This window comes from Lepidothrix coronata, unplaced genomic scaffold (genome assembly GCF_001604755.1).
Source record: "Lepidothrix coronata isolate B3197 unplaced genomic scaffold, Lepidothrix_coronata-1.0 Scaffold3, whole genome shotgun sequence".
NCBI classification, from domain to species: Eukaryota; Metazoa; Chordata; class Aves; order Passeriformes; family Pipridae; genus Lepidothrix; species Lepidothrix coronata.
Genome location: NW_016690183.1, coordinates 12,002,452 through 12,017,809, shown reverse-complemented (window position 1 = coordinate 12,017,809; position 15,358 = coordinate 12,002,452). Strand labels below are relative to the sequence as shown.

The window sequence follows — 15,358 nt, the reverse complement described above, 5'->3', positions numbered from 1 at the left end:
ACCTGTAAGCAATGGAGCTTCAGCTACAACAAAGGTTTGTGTACAAGACAAGCATTTAGAAAAAAAAAAACAAACAAACCTTACAACCAACCACAAAACAATGAGACCCCCCAAACCAATCCACTAGTAGCCAAACACCCCTCTGCAATTTCTACAGACAAGGCCTGCTTTAGTATTAGGGTTCAAATATGCTAATGAGTTAGACAAATCACCATGTCAGCTGAGCTGCAGTAGTAGCCAGTGGTAAATATTTAGGAAAACATACTTTTGTAAATGTTAGCAAGAACAATTTGAGGAAATGCTTTCAGTTTCTGAAGGAAATTTCTGAAGGCGCTTAAATGCCCCTGAGTAATAACAGCTCAGTTGTCAGAGCTAAGACAAGTTAAACTGCTTCAAAGGGATCACTGCAGTTCATGGGGAAAGCCTGACTTCTTAAAGTTGCTGCTGAATCCATTACAAGGATCTTTCACACTCTATTTAACATTAGGAAAAGTTAACATTAGAAAATACGTTTTACACATAAAACTACAAAATAATTCAGGTTGTTAGAAATTTCTAGGCATCATGAAGTCCTGCAGACACAGCAGAGCTAACTTCACACTTAGGTCAGGTTCCTCAGGGCAAGTCTGGGCAAGTTTTGAGTTTCTCCAATGATGAAGATTCCATAATCTCTCTGTGCAATTGGTTCCAGTGCTGCACCACTTTTCTTCTTTCACTGTGTACTTCTGAGAAGGGTGTGCATCTTCTCAGCTTCTTGTTCAAACAATGGAAGAAGATACAACTGGATCCACCCTCATGTGCCCAGCCTTTTGTAGGATGAACAAATCTGGTTCCTTCATATTCCCCTTGAATACCACGTGGTCCATTGTCCTTAATCATATTGGTGGTCTTTACTTGGACTAGCTTCATTTCTCCCCATTACTGGGGCACAAAACTGGACACAGTCTTCCACCTGCTGCCTCCTAAAGGCCAAGTTGGAGGAAATAATTCCTTCCTCCGACCTGCTAGCTATGCTTTAGCTAATGTAACCTAGCATGTAGTTAGTCCACATCACACAAGGGTGCACTGGTGATTCATGGTACTCATCAACTCACCAACCATCCTACAAGCAAGCACTTACAATTATATTTGTAAAACATGAAATTCATCTTTCTGAGTCCTCAGTTTGCATTGGCAACCACACATCCTCAGCTTTTAATATCAAAGAAAATATCAGAAGAAATTAATATCAAAGCCTTGGCCATCATAAAAATCAACACAGGATACTGAAGTGTTACTCTACTACTAAAATTGAGAAACGTCTACTAAAATCAAGAAGCGTAGAGAAGGAAATTAGAATCATCAAACTCTTTCAAATGATAATAACTAAAGCAAATTGAGCAGCTATGAAACATCCTGTTCTCTGGAGCTTAAAAGCAACAAGGCAATAAAAAACCCCTAGCCCATGTAAAGCTAAATAAGTTTTATGGAGATATTTTCTTTCTTTTCTCGTCAAGTAGAACCACCAGTTTAAAGATTTTGCTTTAGCTGGTACTTTAAAGACTTTACACAGCGAAGGGCCATTTAGGCCATGTATCTAACTGAAACCATTTTCAAGGTACACACACACACTACACCTTCTGCCTGAGATTTATCTCCCAGATTGGTCGAGACACCTTTTTTCTCTATGTAAATCAAACTTTGCAGCCCACTGTATGCAGAATTAGGCTAGATAAAATAATATCCAGTTCTCTGCCATCATTATTAAAATGTTGTATTTATACCATTACTTGTGAGGTAAGACTTTTTGTCCATATAGTTCAATTTTTAGGAATAAGAAACATGATTGCACGTGTAATTTTGACTCTACAATTTTAAGAGTTGCCTTCAGACTTCCACCACTGCCGAAAATACAGAGCTGCCAATAACCCCTATGCTGGCTTCACAAACTGGATTCCAATATTCTACAACCTCAAAGGGTGTTTTCTGATGTCTTGATGGGAGATGTGGCTGTGCAAAGTAGTCAGCAGGCATCCCCAGCTAGAAGGTGAGAAAAGTTATTAACACCATCCTTAAGACAGGTAGAAGTGCTATGAGCCATGCCATTGCTCCAAGGAAAGAGGACAGACAGAAGTAAAGTCTGGGGAATAATTCTGGTTGAAGTATTGAACAAGGAGAGAAGCTAAAGGAAGGTTCACTTAGAACAGAGAAAGAAATCCAGTAAGATTTCTACATGCAGTCACTAGTTTATTTATATGCTTTTGAAAAAATCAGTTATATGACAATCAGATCAATTCATATTTAAAAAAAAAAAGAAAAGAAAAGAACATCACTGAGAATAAAACAGCCCTTTAACAACTTCCAGATCCCTAACTTATACAGATATGAGTTCTTGGAAGGGATCTGAAAATCTTGACAGATATGAGATTCCATCCTTTATCTCACACATCTGATTTTACAAAAACAAGGATGTTTCAATTTTCTGCTTTGTGACTTTTCACTAGGAAGGGCTGATCAATTGCTTCTGAAGAGTCTGATAATGTAACAATGATATGACAAGATGTGTAGTTTCCTTTGGACTCCTGTTTAAGTACAACAAAAAGGACTAGGAAGCATTTACTATTCAAGCAGAATGGATACAACTGCAATGTTTAAGTTCTTGCTGATGAAGTTCTCATATTAGCAACACAAGAAGGATAAGTCAGTTTCCCTAAGACAGAAAACTGATGCTTGAAATCTGAAGATAAGTCTCCAGAGAGAAAATTACCATAAAATTCAAAGCATGTGTGAAAGCTGTTTCCCCAGATGCTTCTCTTCTAGAAGCAGACTTGACATTCTTGATGCAAGGATGGTTCTTGAGCATTTCAGTTTCATGGTCGTGGCACGGTATCTTCAACTGACATGGCAAGATCTGTAATCATCTACACAAATGTCTTTTCAAGGATTCTGACACAGAATTTGGTATTTGTTCCTTTACCTCTCTCTGGTGTTTGGGTCAATACACTTACATGGCATCAAATCTCTTTCCATTCCTGTGCTCAGCTTATAAAGTGATACTCCTCAGCTTTCCTATGTATTACAAGGGGCCTTGCTTCTCTGCTTGATATATGATTGACATATAAAGGTAACTTGAGGAACTGAGATGGAGCCTCTCAATAAATTACCTTTCAGTCACCTTTCAGAAAGTACGTGCTAAACCCCTCACCTCCTACCCTCCTCTATTTTGCCACTCATCCAGTGTCTGGGACCTTGAAGACAGCTCACATTAGCAAACCAAGGCCCAGTTTAGCCTGTAATCACCTAAGAAAGCTTTTCAAACTAACTGTGCTATAGGTTCCCCAATGTTGGTGCCCTAGGTAACCTACAGAGAGCCAGCAGAGACATGTCTATTGGCCCCATGTGCACGGTGTAGACATGGCTTGAAATAGCTGGTGTGGGCAAAGGAGAGGAGAGCCCATCCGCACCCACGCACCGTCCTTTCCTTTCATGCCGGCTCCCAGCAGCCCTCCCCTCCCATATGCCTCTATCACAGCCAACCTTAATTTACACTGGTGCATCGGGTAGCAGGATCAGCTTGTCAAATGCTGGGCAGTTACCTCATGTGCTAAAAATAGAGACAAGCAGCAGCAGTGACTGACTGGCAAACGCCTTTTTAATGGTGACTGACGTATTCAATCAAGACAATACATGAGATGTAAACTGCAAACAATGAAGGACATTTGTATAAGGACAGATGAGACAAAGGCAACAAAGCACCCTGGCTTTGCTTATGAGACATGTATGAAAGATTTCTGCTGCTCTTTTCAACCACTGTGCTATTTAGATTACAATTACTTAACGCCAACCAACAATAATACAAGCTTTTCTGCTACTCCAAGAGAGGCTATAAAAATCTCATTGTCAGCTGTATCATTCACCACGATAACCTCATTTCAATTGAAACAAAATCTCCGAGATATCACCTCTCCCCCCTTCCCTCCCTTTTTTATTTGCCTATAATAAGGTCTATAGTCGGGGGAGATCTCAGGCTGAATTCCATGCATTGTAATTCACAAAATGAAAATCTGGTATTATATGCCCACTGACATTCACATCACCAGCAATTCATGCAGCAAAAAGCCATATGCCATGCACTTCTGATTTAAGTGTACTACAAAAACATATCCTAGAAAGAAGAAATAAAAATACAGAGACAAGCGTGGTTCCTGGGATCTCATTATTATCCACACTTTTAGACAGGAATGACAGGGGCAATGTCACAAAATATGCTGTTTTGGTGACAGTTGCAGTTAGGTTGTATCATTTCTCTCGGCAGCTAACACACTCTACATGCAAGTGAGGCACTTTTTTTTCCAGTGCAAAAGGTTTCTATGGAGTAGAAAAAAAGTGGTTAGCATAGATAACCTACACTCAACGTTTCTCCTCTGGATATCAGGCTTTCCACTCAATCATCTTTTTGAAGGCTGAGAAGTTTATTGGTTTGATCAGCACCCACAGAGATGAAAATGAAGAGAGCTTTGAAAATACGAAGTACCAGCAGTTTTAAAAATTGCCATCTCCAGGGTGTTACACAGATCCGTATGTGTTCTACAGTAACACACACAGTTCACTAGAAACCTGGGGGATAAAATCCACTCTGCCAATGGCGGCTAAGTTTTCCACAAATAAGAGATTTCACATGAACAGCGACTTTTATCACTGAGGAAAGGATAAGACAAGCTGCTGGTCAAGGAATGGATTACACTAAAATGCTCTTTTCCTTTTTTTCTTTTTTTTTTTAAATAGCAGATGTTTTGTTGAGACATTTCTTCCTTGCTTTTGGCCTAAAGAATCCTTCTATTTGTTAGCATATCCATCCTGGCATATAAATGGACAGAAAGGACAGAATTCAAGATTTAAAATGCTTTTCCTTTTAAGACTATGCCCTCCATGAAATCATTGCATATGTGATCACTGGAGAAGGATCATTCAGCTATAACTACATATGACCCTATTTCTAAAGACTTTCAAAGCCTTGTGGCAAAGACAGAAAATAGTAAAGATATGTTTTAAATGAAAAAAGTCTTTCAACTTGAAAAAATAGTTCATAAGCTACAGAGTGCAGAAAAAGGGCAAGTGTGGCTCCTTACTGCTTCATTAGGCAGTCTAGCAACTTACATTTCACAAATTAATTTTTTAAAATGCATTTGCATTCTTGACAATGCTAGTTCAGACTGAAAAAATTTCAAAGGGAAACAACCAACTAGATTTCAAAATGCAATACTCTCGTTCAGTCCCTTTGAGCTTGACAGTCCCAGCCTTTGGAGTATGAATACTTTAATCTGATTTTTACAGACTGATGCCTCAGTAAGAGGAAAGCCGCATTTTTAGCATCTTAAACACCCCTTCTCAAGTTCCTGCAGCCAGGAGCAAAACTGTCTTTGACAAATGCAATGGGACCCATTTGGAGACCTGACAGATGTAGATAAATGCACAGAGACAGAGAAGACTAAACAGAACCATTCTGAAATGAGCAGCCAGTGAAGGCACACATTTGGAGAATCTAGGCCATAAAAAGCATAGAGGAAACACTGACCAAATGCCAGGGAAAGGTCTTAAACAGGCTCTTCCTACATTACATTAAATTGCACTGCTTAAAACAGACCATTCTTAAGGAAGGGGTTGCTAATGGAATAGACCTAACAATTTTGCTCTTCTAAAGGATTTCTATTGTATTTGAAGAGAGTTTTTTTTCTTCAATTAAAAAGTCTCATTTTCTGTGTAAGCTACGCAGCAGACTTACAAAATGTTAATTGCTATAATTTTTTTAACAAATTCATGCATTACACAATTAATGATACAATATATTTATAGCAATTTTCTGTTTCCCATAAAAGCTAATAAAGTGCTATTGGCCTCAGGTGTGAAAATTTGGGATTTAATTTGTGCTAATCTGCCCCAGCCTGGGGAATACTGAATTCATTCTGTGTGAGAATAATTTATTTGCAGTATCCCTGACTGATACAAACAAACCACTCTCAAGGGATGGTGCAATAAAGCTAACAGAGAGGTGCAATCATTCCACTAGCCTGGCATTTCCCGCTAGAAAAATACAAATAGAACAGCTTTCCAAAGCTTCTCCCAAAAGAAGGTAAATTCATATCCTTCAGACCCATAGGAAAACGATAATGCTTTGGAGGGCATCCGTGAAGAGGGTATTTACCATCCCTTTTCCTTCTTCCATTGAATTGAAAAGGTGACAGACAGATTTACAGACTGACCAAAGGATTTTACTTTCAAGTTCGTCTGTATTAATTTTTCTCCTGTTTGAGGTAATGGTTTCTTCCCATTCCTGAAGCTATTATTTGCCATCCTTCTCCAAGCATCCCTGTGCAGTGCAGTGTGGGGAAAGAGGGGCACAGAGACAGAGGAAAGAACCAGTCTGGGGCTGCGGCTGCTGCTGCAGCTGTGGCAGGGTGATGAAGGAGGCTGGAGCAAGTGGCCAGATATCCTGGTTCTGATTTTGACCCTGTAGCTGCTTCACTGCCAAGGCACTTCAGCTCTGGGTGCCTTTCCCTCCTTCCTGTAAAATGTGGTTTGTCAAAGCTTGGCCAAGCTTGCAAGAGGAGAAAAGTGGAGGATATTGTTAGTGCCACTAGAGGGGATAACTTGAGCGTGCTGGGGACCTGCTGCTCCTCCAGGAGCGCGGCAAAACCCTGCCACTTCCAGGTGAGGCACAGAGCTGCTGTGGCAGGGACTAGCATTAGAACAACGAAATTGCAGCCAGGGGGGCATTTTGGTCAGGATCTGTACACAGTCTGCTCCTGGTGTCTCCCTAATTTGCAGAGGACCCAGCAAAGCTGGTGATATCTCCTCTGCCACATTGCTGCTCTGACCCTCTCAAAATGACCCTCTAGACCTTTGTTTCCTCATGGGATAACATATTATCTAATGGTGGTGTTGGCCCACAACACGTTTTCACACAAACGTGTGTTTCACAACTCAGACAGGTATGCTTCTTAAGACCCTGCCCTTGAACATTTAGTCATATTCTGAACCTAGCCTTACACAATCATGCATCCTACAGCTGCCAAAAGCGTGACAACACTAGAGAAGCTGCGAGAAACCTGTGGAATGGCATTTCCAAACCGCCACTGAGAAAGGAAATAGTATTTTTCATTTTTATGTTATGCTTGGTTACCTTTTCTGTTATCTTGTCAGCGAGCAATGAAAAATGTTTGCAGGGTCTGAGCATGAGCCATAAACATCTTTTGTGGTTATCAAATGCCTCAGTGTTTGCCTTGCTATTTAATTACAGGACTCACGTAGGGCATTTATTGTTTGCATCTGTTGCTGCTGTGAGCAATGTCTACTCTTCTGATTACCACACAGGCAGTTTATTATGTGTATACCTGTCAGTGGAATTATCATCTTGTGGAGCAGACCCCACTGGTGCAGGGGGATCTAGTGATGCAGCATGGTGTGTCACTGAAACAGCCAGATACCACAGGGGCAGTTCCTTAGGATACCCAGGTCTGCCACTGTGAAATGAATGCTAGCTGAATGCTGAAACCAGAGGTTTTTGAGTTTTCTGAGAATGTTTTTCTTATTACAAAATATTTATTATTATTATTATATTCTTATATATTTTATATATATTATATTCTTATTATTAAAAATATATTCTTATTACAAAATAAATTTTCATAAAACATTTAAAAGCTCATGTTTTATACTATGATGATCTCGAACACATGTCCAGAGGGCAAATAAACTAGATCGCCCAGTAATGAGAAAAATGTATCATTAGCCAACCTCATCCCACTTTCCTATTCCTTAAAACTGTAGTTTTAGTGAATACGGCAGATTCTGATTTCAAGTGTAGTACACCACAGTACTTTCAATGGTTTTCAGTTTTGGCATCTCATACTTAACTTTAGCCACGCTGAAATGATAATCTGAGTAGTCATTTTTGGCCATCTAAAAACCTAAAACTATGCTAATATACTAGTAAAAGCAGCCACATTGTGCCCATTTTCTAAAATGCAGCTTCAGCACTTTCCCAGGTGAGTAAAAAAATTTTGTGTTTTTCCTTCCACGCTGGGGCTGGAAGCAGTTATTTTTATTCTTAATGTGCTTTTTTAAGATGGCACTACACTAGGTACAGAATTAGCAAATTGTTCATACTGTTCTGCAGGTCTAATAAGACAAGCTATGGCTGGTCCTGCAATTAAAATAACACATTTGCTCACCCTTCCTCCTATTAGCATGTGAACTTCAAATGTACAAAAAGCAGCCAACTGAAATCTCTGGAAACCAGAAGTAAGAGGATAATCTTGTCCCCTACATAATGTCCTACTTGCTGTCTCCTTGTACGCCAAGAAGCAATATGTGTATTTTACAACAAGATCACTAAAAAGATAGTGATCTCAATTTAAATCCTCATTAGGGCAACACAGGTGCATTTATTTAAGAACAACTAGTGGGGATCAATAAAAAATTTTTCTTTGGGAGTATGCTTTCATTTGGCCCCAGGGGGGAATTTTACTGTGGGGCAGGTACTTTGAATTCCACCTATTATCATATTAAAAATAAACGATAAACTCTGGATCAATTTAAGTACTTCTTAGTCTGTGTGGCAGCAGAGCCTGATTACCCTGAGCAGAGTGTAGGTGGTCCCTGTGTGAGGGAAAACTGACTGATGGGCACCTATTTAAATGGGCATGGTGATGAAGGTTTCTAGATGCTGGAGTGAGAGATAACTCAGTCCAGCTTTCTTACAGTCAGCACTGACTCCAAAAATCAATACACAACGCTTTCTTCTGCTGCAATAAAACATGTAGAATTATGTAAAGCTTGGAGACTAGATTATATTTTCAAAGTCATAAACCATGCTCTCTGCTCACAAATGACTGTGGAGGACAGAACTTATAAAGTGTCCTTTGATCATCTGTAGGCTCATATAAAAACAAAAAGGTTTCAAATGGAATTGTTGCCACTTGCATGTCTCTCTATACAACTGCATCTTAATTTCTCTAGGAAACTCACAAGACATGAATTATGTATGTCTTAAAATGTTACAAAGGCATAATATAAGCTTAGCTGCCTGTCTAAATTATTCTATTCAGACATCTACTAGTATATAGATAGACTGCAATAAAGATTTTAGGTCTTATAGTTATCACACTATCACCACAAGAGATCAAAGGAGTTTTTCTAATGCAAGAGCTCACAAAATGTGTCTGTTACAATAAGAATTGAACAAAGCATGAGACCATAAATGTTTCACTAAAACACCATAAAATTTTTCCAACTATGAGCAAAGTCCTGGTTTAATTATTTTTGAAACTTCATAAATGAACAAATCTATATGAAATCTCCACAACATGAATTGAAGAACCATGATGGCACAGTATGCCATTTTGTCATCAAAAGAAAGTCTTAATATGTAGTTTAAAAAACCCTTGAGAACAGGCACTAAAACCTGAGGGGAAATATTCAATCACCTCACCTCTTTTAGTGCCTGTCATTCCCCAATGCAAGAGAGGAGGAAATAAATCTCTGTATGTGCACACAGACCTCCTACAGACCCTTAACATACCAGCAATTGTGATTAATCAAAAGTTTAAAACTAAGCTAAAAGCCCTTTTTCTTCAAGTATGATTAAAGATCAAAGGAAGTGGTCTAGATTTTTGGCAGAATCTCCAGGTCTCAAGACTTACTATCCAATATACTGAGTGTCCAAATTTGTTTTGGAGGTTTTGGGGGAGGAAGGGAAGGAGGAAGGAATGAAACGAATTATCCCATCAGCCAGGTGGGTAGTAAACCATAACAAAGTGGTGTTTTATACATTACCATGACAATCAAGTTATTGAAACTGAAAAATAGTAACACATGGAGAAGACAGAAGATTTTTTTTTTCACAGTGTAAGGTAAAACATACGCAGGTATTCTTCCCAAGAATGCCAAGGCAGTGGAAGGATTAAAAAAAAAGGTCTATTTCAGATGCAAGGACCATTTCTTAATGATGCTGCACACCAGGCCCTCAGGGAAAAAACGGCAAGGCTCCGCCTTCTCCAAGCCTTTTTCTATCTTCTCTCTCTCCTGCCCTACCCTCTTTGGCCCAAGGAGGCCTTGTACATGTCTGCAAACATGTTATCTCTGTGCATACCAGGGAGAGAGAGAGCTTGCTCATAGCTTCTCCCTGTGACTTTCTCTGAAATGTAGAAGGAAGGGGAAAAAAAACATCTAACATACTTGAGAAGGCATTTTGCAGTCTTCCTAAGCAAGACCAGTTCTAGCTTTCTGTTACAAATACTTCCAAAACTGTACCTATCCCTACACACAGCAACTAAGCTACTGCATCTTGTGAGGTCTGTTTTCTTCCCATTCACTTCTGAAAGTATGGGCTGAATGCTCCCCAGGTCCACACGGCCCTTGGCTGCCAAGTTTTCAAAAATGTCTGCCTAGAAACAGGTACTCTTAGCACACAGGAAAGATGCAGATAGAATACCAATGAGCAGTGATCACCAATGCCTCTTGTCAGGTAAGGATTAAAAATGGTGGAGTTAAGTTTGGTAAAGCCATTGGCACTGGCAGCCATCACCCACCAAGCAGATGGGTAAACCTTGGGTACCACTATATAACGTATCATGCCCCATAAACCCTGAAGTGCTTCACAAGCCCACAAAACAACACTGTTTGCTTCACTCACAGATCCCTTTAGACATTTATCAGCTGAGTAATGCACATCCCCACCACATGTCATTTGAAGTGGGTAAGAGCGCAAAAATCTCCTTATGACTCTAAGAAAGGATTTAGATAAACAGAAAATAATTACAGAACTGTTAGAAATGAGAGTCTCAATAGTTTAGCATTTCCTCCCCTTTATGAAAACAGTTACAAAATCAAGAGTGATTTCTGCAGGCAGAGATCCTGGGTCCAGGACCATGCACCATCGTGCCACCACCAGACACAAATCCTAATAGCCCAGTGGCAAATGTTTCAGATTTGCCCCACAGAGTTTACTGTGTCTTCAATTACACATGCAGTAAGACCTACTGCCAATCTTGCTGAACTCGAAAGAACTGATGGGTGAAGTTGCAGAATTTTTCAGTAACAGAAAACACAAATAGCAAATTAGTCAGATCAGAGAAAAAAACTACCTGATCTCCCATGAATCTCCACAACAATGCCTAACACAGCAAAGTAAATTTCTTTGTTTTCTTTTTAGGGTGGTCTGGGCTGTTATCAGAAACGAAATCATTCTTTTTCTGAATCCCCTAGAATTACTAATAATATTTCAACTCAAGTTGTGGGAAATTATGTAGACAAGTCCTTCAACTTGTCTACATGTTTACAGACAGAAGGCCTGTAAGTAACATGCAGTTGTTAATACATTTATTTAAAACAATTACATATTATGAAGTAGTCTTTTAAGAGTTGCTTTTTTAAGCTCTTGATTTCAACAATCCTACATTGTTCAGTGAATTATCTTGCTATTGCTCCTTCTGTGTTCCTAGATCACTAGATAAGAGAAGTGTCTCAGAAATTCCATGCAAGAACAAGCCTCTAGGTCATCTAGCTACAACAGAATGCACTTAGGACCTCTTTTCTCTCTTTAGCCAGGGCTCTGGTACTGCTGCCAACTAACTTGTTTGAAAGAACTCAGCAAAGGGTATTCCTCACCATGACTTAAGAATTCACCTTCACTCTGCAGAAGAAAATGGACATTGAGACCACTTCGATAACAGACAGTTCCAATTAGAAGTTAGGCATGATCATTCTTACTGGCTTTCACATAACATTTGAATCTGGTGACTTCAAGGCTCTTCTATGGCACGTGCTGACACAGAGAATCAGTCTCACTTTTCATTCTCAACCAATAGTTCTACAACCAACATCTCCCAGGGAGAAGCTGAAGATCCAGTCAGAGGATCCCAACAAAGATAAGGATGCCAGTTGGCCACAAAAGCATGAGTTTGTCATTCTTACAAAATGTCAGAGATACTGTTCAGCCTCATGACAGTTAAAATAGGATGTCTAAGGACCATTAAGACAGACCTGCTCTTTATGGGTTTTTTGAGGGTGAGGAGATTGGCTGAAGCTTCCAGAATTCTTACCACAAAAAGGGTGAGATACTGAGGAGCATTTTAGTTGGATTTTCAGTTGATTTATTTGGGTTTGGTTGTTTGGGGTTTTTTTGTTTGTTTTAGCAGGCTAAACTGCACAGCAGTCTGTCATGATTGTGTCCACTCTTGAATATTTTATCCTGTTAGTGCTCACATGAAATGAAAGGGATGCACAGAATTATCACTGCAGTACTCTCTCTGCATTATTTACAACCTTGGAGGCTGCAGCACTTCAGTATAATATTGCTAACATAAAAAGGTAGAATTTCCCCTCAAGCCAGGATTGTAGTCTCATAGTCTGCAGCGCAATATGACTGAAAAGGTTCTATGAACTTCCCTTATGTCTCCCATTCCCTACCCACCACTTTCTAGATGCTGGCATTCTGATATGCAAAGAATCTGAACAGATAAAACTCCACAGCGTTCAGCAGAATGGGAATTAGTAAATCCCTGTGCCTCTAGGGAAGAATATATGGTCTTGTTTCATCATTCTACCCAGTTATTCCCACCCCACTCTTTTTCTTGCCTTGTTAAAGTCCTCTGAAGTTGCCCTCATTTCCTTCCATGTCTTGTTCAAGAGCTGAATGCAGATACAGAAGAACTCCTCAAACGATCTGTCATGGGTGAAGAACATGGGATGGAAATCGTTGCAGGTCTCACTGGCTAAAAACAGAAAAACAAGGGGGCGTGGAATAAGACATGTACAGGTATGAGCTTCAAAAAATAAACATAAAATACAATCAGCCACAAAATTTAAAAAACAGTGTAACTGAGTGAAATCCCAGTTCTTGGAGTAAGGGATGTCAAAACATCATCGTGAAAAGCCAGCCTTGATCTACAGTCTTAAAGACAACAAAACACAGTATCGACCCTGTCTGTAAGACACCGTATCGACCCTGTCTGTAAGACACCAACAGCAAGAACAAGAGGAAGCAACTACCCATTTGCCTGAATAGTCTCTCAATGTTTTTTGTTTGTGCCAAGTTTTGCTGCTCAGTCCAGGATAGAGGGACAAAGGGAAAAAGTAGAAATCTCCTCATCAAAACAACTTCTGCCACTACTAACAGTATGGTCCATCTTGCCTGATGAAAACCAAACACCAGATCCTATCACTCACAAAATAGTATTAGATCAATGTACACACTGAAATATGAAGCTCCCCTGGCATAGCAGATGATGTACCATACTAACGAATATATCACAGAGGTAACCAGAGAAATCTAGACAGACATAAAGATGAGAATGTAACTGATTAAACTTGTTCTTTGAAAATAACTGGAAACAAAAGCAATGGATCTTCTATAATCTGTCCCTTATCTGAGACAGAAATAACAAAAAGGAAAAAAACAAAACCAAAAAACAACACGCAAACTTCCTTTAATCAAATACTGGCTTTGAGGAAGAAAAAAAAAAAAGAATACTGTAGTGAGGATCATGAAATGGAAAAGCAAGAGTGTGCTGTGAGTCTCCTGAAGCAAAGAATAAATTTTCAAAAACTGAGGACTGAAGAAATGCTGGCCTCCGGGCACATATGAGCAACCTGGGAACAGAAGTGGCTTTAGCCAAGAACTGAAAAGAATCTTTAAACTCTGCTGTGACTTGCAGGGCCACCTGAGTAGGTTACCTATTTATGTTCTTAAAAAGATAACAAAAAAAGTAAAATTGATTAAGCCTTTCTTCATATACCTAGTCCCCAAATCTCTCAGTTTCAGCTTTCACCTCTGCATGAGTGCTCCTTTGAACTTGGCAGAAGTCACTCACATGCCTGAACAACATCATCTTCCCTTACTTCAGGATCAAACAGCCACTGCTTAGGCAACTTCCTCCTTTGCAAGAACAGCAGAATTATCAAGCACTGGGATAAATCACTCTTTCCTGAGGCTCAATCTGCTTTCTCCCAGTGGAACTGGAGAATTAGAGACTCTTTTCAAGAGAATGGGAATAGCTCAGGCAGGCTGACTCCCTGCACCATCTGCAGACACTTGGTCCTGGTACCTCCTCTAGACACAAAACTGCCCTTTCAGTGTGTTTAGTTACCTCTACCGCACCAGCAATTCTGCCATAGGAACATGAATTGTGCTTAGAATCACCTGAACCCTCAAAGAAAAATACTTTCTGATCTTTCCTAGCATTCAGTATTAAAATTATAAAGCAAAACTCGGAAGCTTAATTGCAAATTTGAATCTTAATTTTAACGTCAGATTTACTAATCAATTCTTCAGCTATGTGGCAAGGACAGGAATTAAATTTGGAGCACAGGTTTCATTGTAATCAAGTAAACTCCATTTACTTCAAAGGATTTGCAGTCAAGGGGGAATTAGTCAAAGCAGAGACCTATATTTAAGAGGAACCACTCAATCGCTTTTAAAGAATAAAATGCCTCAAGCATGTTTTTCAGAGCACCTTCAGCCTCCATTCACTCCACTGGAGCTCCAAGGGCTCAGCACTTCCAATAATCAGACCTTCAGCTTGTAAAAATGTCAGAGACACAACAGAACAGATTCTCAGAGGGCACTTGTCTTTAAGTCATGAAATACTATAATGATGAGAAGAAATAAAATAACACCAAGCAGAAGAATGCAGCCAGTACCTTCACTGTATAAATCACAGCACGAAACAAGGCAATAACCCTCAACACGCACTGGCCTTTCTGATCCTCCTCAAAGCCTGAGTTTCTCACTGCTCCTGCCCATAAAAATCAATAAATCAAAATTAATGCAAAGGCTAGGGATTCTCAGAAAATTGATCATTGGTTCTAACTCATGCTCCTTATGACAATCAGCCTCAAACTGTATCTACTGTGTTGACTGTTCTGCATGCAGAATCAGAGATGCCACCTCCCCCCACCTTTTTTTTTATAAGTAGGCAACATACTGTGTTTTATGGCTTTCAGTCTCAAAATGGAAGAGTAGAAATCACTGTTATTGATATAAACGGAGAAAGTTAGGCCTGTTAAAAAGCAGGATCAATGTCTTAAAGTAAAAAAGAAATCCTAGGAATAATTCAAAACCAAATGATAAACAGCTCCTTCAAAATTCTCACTCATCCGGATAGCAAAGAAGAAAATCCATGGTCTACTTCCATGGTAGTTTTTTGTATGCTATGAAAATTCCATCTAAAATAATACAAAGTAATACAATTCAATGTAAAATCTTCAGGTTTCAGCTCTGGTCACATCTATGTTCTGCTCGGAGTGTTAAAATATCTAATGAAAGATAACCCTTGCCCCAATACTTTCCTTCTCCTTTTGACAGGTGAAATTAGGATGA

The 15,358-nt window shown here is 39.4% G+C and overlaps 1 protein-coding gene across 3 annotated transcripts in view; it reads right to left on the bottom strand.

Annotated features, from left to right (window-relative positions):
* Positions 1 to 15,358, bottom strand: part of ELMO1 (engulfment and cell motility 1) — a 315,174-nt gene that overhangs the window by 92,560 nt on the left and 207,256 nt on the right. For all 3 annotated transcript variants that reach the window (XM_017823374.1, XM_017823383.1, XM_017823392.1), the window contains one exon: positions 12,616 to 12,752. In XM_017823374.1, coding sequence (XP_017678863.1) covers positions 12,616 to 12,752 — 137 coding nt within the window. The remainder of the gene's footprint in view (positions 1 to 12,615; positions 12,753 to 15,358) is intronic.